The 9,752-nt window shown below is 31.3% G+C and overlaps 1 protein-coding gene across 1 annotated transcript; it reads right to left on the bottom strand.

Annotated features, from left to right (window-relative positions):
• Positions 1 to 1,152: 1,152 nt before the first annotated feature.
• LOC144545336 (uncharacterized) lies at positions 1,153 to 3,275 on the bottom strand. The gene is made up of 2 exons (XM_078293927.1): positions 2,656 to 3,275; positions 1,153 to 1,565 (listed from the first exon to the last, which is right to left on the bottom strand). The coding sequence occupies exons 1-2, from the start codon at positions 3,080 to 3,082 to the stop codon at positions 1,477 to 1,479; spliced, it is 516 nt and encodes a 171-aa protein (XP_078150053.1). The 5' UTR covers positions 3,083 to 3,275; the 3' UTR covers positions 1,153 to 1,476.
• Between the last annotated feature and the right edge of the window lie 6,477 nt (positions 3,276 to 9,752).

The raw sequence follows: 9,752 nt of genomic DNA, 5'->3' as shown, positions 1-9,752 counted from the left end.
TTCTATGGCAATGTTGTACCAAATGCGTAAATAAGAGAAAACTTGCTCCACTGATCCTACGGATCGGTGTAGGAGTGCATTTTTTTTCTCGCTAGTTTTGTAATTCTCATCCGTTCAAGGCTGATTCTGTTAAAATAATTAAAACTAATTCTACTTAAAAAAAAAAAAATCCACAGTATGGATGGGCAAAGCCTTTATTTTAGATTTATAGGCTGAAATAAAAACGTTTGAACAATAAACAAGCTGTTTTGGGCCTATACAGTACGGGCCTTTGTACATAATGGGCCTCTTGAGTGGCTAAAATTTTAACACCGTCAGATCAAGAGCGTAGCTTGCCATGTAAGGAAATCGATGGGTATAATAGTCCGTATCTGGTATAAAAAAGTTTAATGACACAAATATATTATAGTTCTTTTGAATTGTTCAATTAAAATCTGCCTACGAGATTTGTTAAATAATATAATTAAAATCCTGCCAACGAGATTAATTAATTGATGAAAATGACCCAACACCACAATTGGTAAAAATATAACGAGATTATAATTGAAGATAGATAATTAAAATCCTGCCAAGGAGAAATACTGGAGATATATATATATAGATATAATCATCCAAATTTCTGTATGTATATATCTATATTTTTATTCATAAATGCTTTCGAATTAAAAACTATATATGTAACCGCAAGAAAAAAATTCTGCATTCATCATTATTACTATTTAATTATTAAAAAAAATTCTAGCCGTTTGCATCAAGTGTCATGAACGTCAAAACTTTTTATTTCTTAAATAACATAGCAACATACACTTTTTATTAATTAGCTTGTATCTGAGATTCATTAATCATTAGGACTGTCCATTCCTAGCTGGCTATTTTATAATTATACCCTGTTTAATTTAAAATTTGAAGTACAGTTGCCAGTTGGGATGATTTAATAATTTCTCAACTATCAAGATCACCAAGTCAGAACCAACTGGCACCAAAAATATTAATCATAGTTTCGTGTTGTATATGAAAATATTGTTCATGTGTACAGCACTATTCCACAAAATCAGTTACACACTAATATCTTATGGTCTATTATACTAGTGTCCCATAATTATTTCAGACTGAATTTTCTCCATAATATCTTATCTAAGGATTGAAGATGGATTGCAAATACAAAAGATCAAAATCAGTTTGATTATTAAAGAAACTTGTACATGAACAAGAACATTTTATTCTACTAGACCTAAAGAAAGAACATAAAATTACAATTGTACATCCTCCAAATAACATTATCAGATTAATACACCCCCTTGTGCGGTTGTGCCATTGTCTGATAATTCCATTAGTTTTTCAAATTGTATTCATTCCATGGTTAATCATGGCGTCAGAGAAATGTCTTCTTTGCAATGTGGCGCTTTCCTACGTACTGGTCTCTTGCTCTGCTGCGCAGAAATAATGGTATCTTTTACCATGGTAAATTATAATTTTTCAGTTGCCTGAGTTGCATAGTTTGACAGTACATGCAACTGCCTGGGCCCAGTATTTTAGCCTTGCTTTTACCTCATCTGGATCATCCCCTGTTACAAAAGAATGTTAAAATTAACTTCTTTTCACTCGTAATTTTGTGTACAATAAGAAAAAAATTCAAGATGAAAGCAAATGATGCCGAGAGAACAGTCCAACAAAAAAAGGTCACTGTTAACATCCTTTTAAGTCTAGCTACAATTACAAATTTTCTATGATGATTGGCATAATATATATATATATATAGAGAGAGATGGGCTATGGTGCATTGCAATGCATGAACCCCATTATGCATTGCTCTATAATCACGGATTTAAAGTCCAAACAACCGATCCGAACCGTTAGATGTTTAATCCATATTGAAATGTGCTTGGAGACCAAATTTTACATTTTTTGGAATTTTTTTACTATTTATTAAGCATTTTTGAAAATTGCTGTTTTGCTGTGAACAGTAAAAAACAGTAAAATTTTCTGGACCATCAGATCAGCGACTTTCAAAATTGCTTAATAAATAGTAAAAAAATTTCAAAAAATGTAAAATTTGGTCCCCAAGCACATATTAATATGAAGAACAAGATGAACGGTTCGGATTGGTCGTTTGGACTTTAAATACATGATTTATAGTGCAATGCATAAGAGGTTCATGTTGCAATGCACCATAGCCCATCTCTCTCTCTATATATATATATATATATATATATATATATATCCAAATAACGATTTAACTAATTGAAAAAAAAAATTATATGTACACAAAAGTGTTTTTCGATATGCATACCAATACCTTAATATATTTATTAATCAAAGAAAAAGATAGTTTCAAACCAGTTTGGCATTTTTGTGGTTGCCAGGAGAATAAAAACAGTACATATATACTTCTTTATCTACCAGGATTCAGTTGCAATTCTTAGTTGTAATTTGATCATCAAACTAATATAACTAAGAGCACAAATCCAAAGACTGATTTAAAATTACCTAATAATCAAAAGAGAACATCAAGTACATTTATACACATTAATTGTTTAAGTAAAACTGTTACAATATAGATCCTAAAAATGCAGAACACATGCACTCAGTTAGCCGATGCTATGAGCTAAGTACCAGAGCATAATTACAGAGCACATTAGAGATATCTATACTAACCTGGGCTGGATATCTTCCAATTTGCAACTGGAATAGGAGAAGAAGAAAGAGGAGTAGAAACCGGTGCCGGTCCGGCCGACCTACTACTCTCTTCCAAAAATCTCTGAGTCATAGAATAACACAACTCCAGAGCAGGAAGTGTGTTGCAGAGCTCTGGTATCTCTTCATAGCTAAACCCAAACCCTAAATCGACACATCCTTTGAGTTCCTCCAAGTCATCATCCGTCAAGCTCTTTGTTCGAGCCGCGACCGGCTCTCTATTGCCATCGGATCGCTGATCAGCAGTGTCTGGTGACTCCACGTAGCCCTCCAGCATCACCACCCCGCGTTCTGCGTGCTTCTTTTTTGATCTCTTGTTTTGTGTTTTGGGATGCCAGTTTCTGGATTTAGCAACTGGGGAGTCCGGTTCTGAACTAGAGCTCCACATTATTGGTTTTCTGTTCTATGAACTGATATCTCTCTCTCTCTCTCTCTCGCTCACAAGCTCTGTTGCTCGAGGGGACTCCAGGGCTTTTTAAATGAGAGAGCAGTAAATTTGAATGAGGTGAAGATGATTACTGTTGTAAAAGAGAGGGAGATGATGATTGGAGATAATAGCTTTGCAAGCCATCACAAACTTGTACTCCTGTTTGTACCTTGATGTCATCAGCATATTATTATCGGGGGTAATTTCAAATAAATGTATTTTCGAAAATCACACACACATATGAATTTGTTACGGACATATTTATGAATCTATGATTTTCTAATAGAGAAGTTGTCTCATGATCTATAATAAGAAGATTTTCATGAATTGTTGCCCCTTTAGATATAATTTCAATTTTAATATCGAAGTTACTTCATTTAATTTAAAAAATTACATCTCTCTACAATAATTATTTTGCAAGACAAGTGATAAAATTTACAGAAGATATTTATTGTTGTACCATAAATGATCCTATAATTTTGACCAATATGTATTTGCTACTTCTTCAGTTTTATTTAAACCTTCTAATTATTAAACAATGTCATCAACAACTATAAGGCAAAGGAAACTAAACCAAAAAATATCAATTGTTTCACAATTAATCTAATGTAATGAACATTAATTTAAATAAATTTTATTTTTTAATTTCTAACAATACTTTAGTCTTTCAAAAGTAATATTTTATTAAATTCTCTAACACTAATAATAAAGAACATTTAAAGGTAGGGAGTACAAAAAATAATCATATATGAATATATGATATATTCCCATATTCTAACATTTAATACCAGTGATTGCTTAGCTGCGTCATGATGTCATCACTAACAAATGGGGGAGCCACTTTGGTGTCCCAAGTGCGCCATGTTAGTGTGTTGATCCTGGAAATGATTTAGGTGGGAGGAGGGTTCAAATGCCACTATGTTTTTTTTGCTTTCATCGTGCATCCATCTCTCTCCATCATTTTCAAAATTCAAACAGTCGATTCGAACCGCTCAACCTAACCTCCATACTAAAATATGTTTGGAGACCAAATTTTATATTTTTAAAAATTTTTTTACTATTTTTTTAGATAGGTACAAAATCAGTAAATCTGAACCATCTAAAAACAGTATTTTTGTATCTATCTAAAAAAATAGTAAAAAAATTCTTAAAAATATAAAATTTGGTCTCCAAACATATTTTAGTATGGAGGTTAGATTGAGCGGTTCGGATCGACTGTTTGAACTTTGAAAATGATGGAGAGAGATGGAGGCACAAAAAAATAGAGGCATTTGAACCCATCTCTTTAGGTGGATATACATGGAAGGAGGAAGGGGACGTGACGTGGACGGCACAAGCAGGACACGTGGAAACCTGATCTGGCTCGTGGAATTACCGATTTTTGGACTGTTCCAGAAATTTACAGAAAAAAAAAACAGAGAGAAATGAAAAGAGAAAAAGTTTCAATTCTATACTTCCCTGAAATGACGATTTTGCCCCTAACGAAAATTCTTCATGTGGTTGCAATTAATTGCAGCAGGGAAAATCCGTTTTTATTTAATTTTAAAATAGCAGGGAAATTTTGTGATTCGTTAGTGAACCGATGGGACAAGTGAGAGACATTAATTTTAACACGGACCCACGTGGTCATAACTGTAGATCGTTAGCTGTACAGACAAAAGAACAAATAAAGAAGAAATAAACAAAGTAATCTCAGCACATATATATGGCTTTTATTTTGTACAGGAGGTTTCTGATTGGTTTTCAGTTTTTTTTTTATGCATTCCGATGTAATGTTGAATTCCAGTCTAACTGATATGTGTTTAATGATCGCTAACTGCAAGTACATGTGACATGATTTAGCTTATTGTTTTTTTTTATTCATTTTTCAATTGTATTTTTGGAGTTATTTATTAGAAATTAAATGGGGCACAGATTGATGAAAGCTGTCTACATCATAGATATGAAAAAAGAATTATTTTGTTTATTTTGTCTTTTTCCTGGGAGCTTTGGATCTAGTTGGAAATGGTTAGAAGCTTGATTTTTCAGAAATCAATGCTTGAAAAATGATGCCTGTTTTGTGAATCTTTCATAATAAGCAACGGTTTTATTGAAGGAATGCCCAATTATTGATTCGACAATAAGAGAAAATTGAGGAAAAATGGGCCCATTTATGACTATCATTTATGATTTTAGTACTCGTGATAGATTTCAGAATAATTTCAATTGATTAAGTTCTTCCTTCTAGTCGACTCGATCGACTACATGCATGTAGAGACATGTTACTAATGCATGTATATAGATATTTAGTTATCTTATAGTAAATTTGTTGCACTTGAATGCATTCATCGACAATGCATATATATATATATGTGTGTGTGTGTGTGTGTGTGTGTGTGTGTGTGTGATTGTGTATTTTGACATTAATTAAGGGTTTCAATGGGTAAGTTCGGATCATGTCAATATTATTTTTTTTTTTTTCTCTGACTCGACCCACCATTTCATTTAACCGTTGGTTAGATCTGAATCACCCGTTCGGATCGGGCTAAAAGTTAACATTCATACATTAACTAGTTACAAATATCATTCTCGTAAACATTTAACTAGTTTCTTTTAACATGATTGGTCATCATTCTATACTTTCTTACGATTACCTGTTACGTCTTGAAAAAAATATATAGCTGTACAAGTGTTTAATAGAATTATAAAAATGTTAAAATAAATTGCTAGTGTACGTCTATCCAAAAATATATTATTAAAAATGTTAAATATTAAAAATTAACATGCCGTCACACATGCATTAAAGGTAGTTAACTAATTGTTTATAAAATATTATACATGTTAAAATTAACAAACTAATTATGGAATATAACTAGAGATGGAAGCTCAAAAAATTGACTCAACACATTTCCTTCTATTAATAATTATACTTATTGTGAGTTCACTGGATTAGTGTTGTAAAAAACATCCGTTTATGCCGATTAATCGGCCGTTGAGTCGTTGGCGGTGACTAAACCGTCATGAATTTTTCTAACTAATTGACTGATTATTTCTGATTATGACTGATTATTCTCAATTATTTTCAATTAATTGCTTGATAATACTCTATCCGTCCATCAATCATATACTATTATTTACAACACTGCACTAGATTAAGAAAAGTACATGCAGGACACTAAAAGTTTCATCGATAAAAGATAGGAAGAGAGATCTTTTTCGAAAGGAAAAGTACGGAAGTAATTGCACCGGTCAATATTTTCAAGCTAGAAACAAGATAAGATGATAAGAGGAGAAATTAATACGGAGAAAGCATGCAGGTGGTAGTGCATGGATCGTTAGTTGTTATTAGTTGATAAGACCGCATTGACTATGAAAAAGAGACCTCCATCGAGTTCTTCGTGTTTTTGGCTTTTGGGGAAAAAAAAACGACGATTCTAAGGACAGCGCCAGTGACTATTAATTATTATTAGGAAATAATAGGATTTGATATTTTTCATTTCCGAAAGACCAGTTAATAAAATAGACCATACAATAAGTATAAAGACGATATTAAAAAAAATGCAAATGTACGTTCAATTATGCATGCAAACTTTTGCAATATATATCATCGAATTTTCGCTCTGCGGACATTTGGAGGGTAGTTTGGGAGATGCTTTGGAGATAACTATAGAGAATGATGGTGGACTTCTCAACTAAATTTAACATGCGTGTCCAATTAATGAACCATCACTTTTGTGTCCGTTTGAATTTTCAGACTTTCGATCTTGCAGGAAAAGATTATATAAAAGAATTACTTTTGTGTCCGTTGCAATTTTCTTATTTTGCATGTTGATTTTTTTAAGTTACATATAAGATAACTTGATCAATTAAAAATGATATATTGCTGGTCATATATGCACCACAAAAGGTAACATATTTTTATTGTGTAAGAAATATAAAGACAAATGCCATAAAATTAATTAGCATTAACGTTGGGTTATGAGTAAGCATTCACGATAACGGATAGGTCAACCGTTCAATATTTGTATATTTTTTAGAGGCATTTACACATTTTGAACTTTTTAAATGATATGCTTCTAAAATTTTGACAATAAATTAAATTATGTTCAGTAAAACAATACAATAAAAAAAAATAGTGATACAATTTTTTTCATCAGTCTCTTTATCAATTACTTCACGTACCAAACATGACTTTAACAGGTGTTTACATAACATATATTAGGAGTTAATTGGGACAAGATATCATACAATATATCATTTTGATATTTCCTTTTTGGAAATTTCTAGAAGATGCGATTTTTTTTTTTTTTTATTTGAAGAAGCGATTTGTAGTTTTAATTGGGCCTTCAATGTAATTTCCACAAATAATTGTGCCTTCAAATCACTGTAAATATTATTTTTCTGTAAATATTTATATATAGAGAGAGATGGGCTACGGTACTTTGCGAAGTAAAACGAGTGTTTTACTTCACGTTTATATCTTTAATTTTAAAGTTCAAAATGTCGATCCGAACCGTTCAAGTTCATCTCCATATTAAATTGTGCTTGGAGACCAAATTTTACAATTTTTAGAATTTTTTTACTATGGTGTGTTGATCCGAACCGTTCAAGTTGATTACTTATATAGAGTACGTAGTAAGGCTTGGGTGCTATGGATAGCATAAGGTCATTTGTGCTACAATCTTAAAAATCTATCGATAAACTTCAAACTTCGATTTAAGTAGCTCAGTAAATTAGTTATATAATGAACTTGTAGAATATCAATTTTTACTGTTTTTGAATTTTTTTTTTACTATTTATTATGATTTATGAAAGATGACAAATTATGACTTTAAAATAATACAAAATTGTAAATATTTTAGGTCATTTTTTGTCATCTTTCATAAATCATAAAAAATAGTAAAAAAATTTCAAAAAAAAGTAAAAATTAGTATTCTACAAATTCCAATTTATTGAGCTACTTAAATCGAAGTTTTAAGTTTATACAATAAGTTTTTGAGGCCGTAGCATGGATGACCTTATGCAATCTATAGCACTCAAGCGTTACACTATATATATAGTAAGGCTACGCTACTTCGCGAATTAAAAATGGTGTTTTAATTCCATCCCTAACCATATTTTAGTATATATATTATGTTGAACGGTTCGGATGGACAATTTGAAAATGAAGATATAGAATATGAGGTATGATGAGATATGAAAGGCATGAGATATTGGAACCCTCCTCTATATATAATTATATATATATAGTTGAAAAAAAAGGTGATTTTCAAAAATTCTAAAAAAACAGTAAAAAGTTTCCAAAAAATATAAAATTTAGTTTCCAAGCACAATTTAATATGGAAATCAACTTGAACTGTTCAGATCAACGTTTTGAACTTTGATATTGAAGATATAGATGTGAAATAAAACTGTAAAACACTTGCTTTACTTGGCGAAGCACCGTAGCCCAACTCTCTCTCTCTCTCTCTCTCTCTATATATATATATATATATATATATATAAGCAAAACTAGGATTTGATGTGCTCACCAAGAGGGGTTGGTGAGCAGCACACCTTCAAAAGGCTATCGGAAAACTAGGGTGTGATGTGCTCACCAAGAGGGGTTGGTGAGCACACCTTCAAAAGGCTATCGAACTGACTTCCAACGACGAATCCAAACTGTTAAAATCCATGTACTTCGTGAGTGATGCATGTACATACAAATTTTTTTAAGTTTTGAATTTATTTAGTACATGATCAAGTGGTAAAAAACTGATGAAAAATGAATACATAAAATAATTTTAAATTTAAAATACTTATAAAATGTTCATTGTTTTGAGTGCTTGATCATGTGCTAAATGAATTCGAAACTTTAATAAATTTGCATATACGTACATCACTTGCGAAATACATGAATTTTAACAGTTCGAATTCGTCATTAAAAGTCAATCCAATAATCTTTTAAAAATATACTCACTTGATGAACCCATCACACTCTAATTTTACTATCTATATGTATAATCAATTATCGTCTGTTGTGTGTCGGAGAGGTGATATAGCAACAAAACAAAGGTTAAAAAGCTGCCTGTCTCGGGGCAATGTTGGATCTCCAAAATCCAAACGATCCATTGAATCTGCTCAGAGTAATAATTTGGTACGAAGTGTCAGCACGTGATGAACACATGCCTAGATGAACACAATTGAAATTCTCCATAGAGTCATCAAATTTCACCGCAGATTGAACAAATAAAATACGAAAGTTATCAGGTTGGATTGATGTTAAGTTCGAGGTCTGCTTCAATTCGTTCTTAAATTTTAAATTCGATTCATTCTATCTTTGCTACCCGGCCTGAATATTAAGTGATGAGGTCTTATTATCATTTATTTATTTTTAATAAAAAAAACTTAGTAATCATTGAGTTATTAAATTTTTAATTTTATAGTTTAAAAACTCTGTTTTAATTCAATTTCATAATTTTATTTCCATCTCAGTATATGTATACACATAAATGAGTGAGAAATATTTTATTATTATTGAAATAAAAACATATAACCAATGTTTTAAAATGCGATTTTGTTCATACATGCGGAAGCCCACTACATACCGCATAAGCGGTATGCGGACGCATATGTGGATTTTCATGCGAATTTATATATGTGGATTTTAAAA

Source organism: Carex rostrata, chromosome 2, assembly GCF_964058835.1.
Source record: "Carex rostrata chromosome 2, lpCarRost1.2, whole genome shotgun sequence".
Classification (NCBI taxonomy): Eukaryota; Viridiplantae; Streptophyta; class Magnoliopsida; order Poales; family Cyperaceae; genus Carex; species Carex rostrata.
The sequence above is the reverse complement of the archived record's forward strand: the minus strand, read 5'-3'. Positions and strand labels throughout refer to the sequence as shown.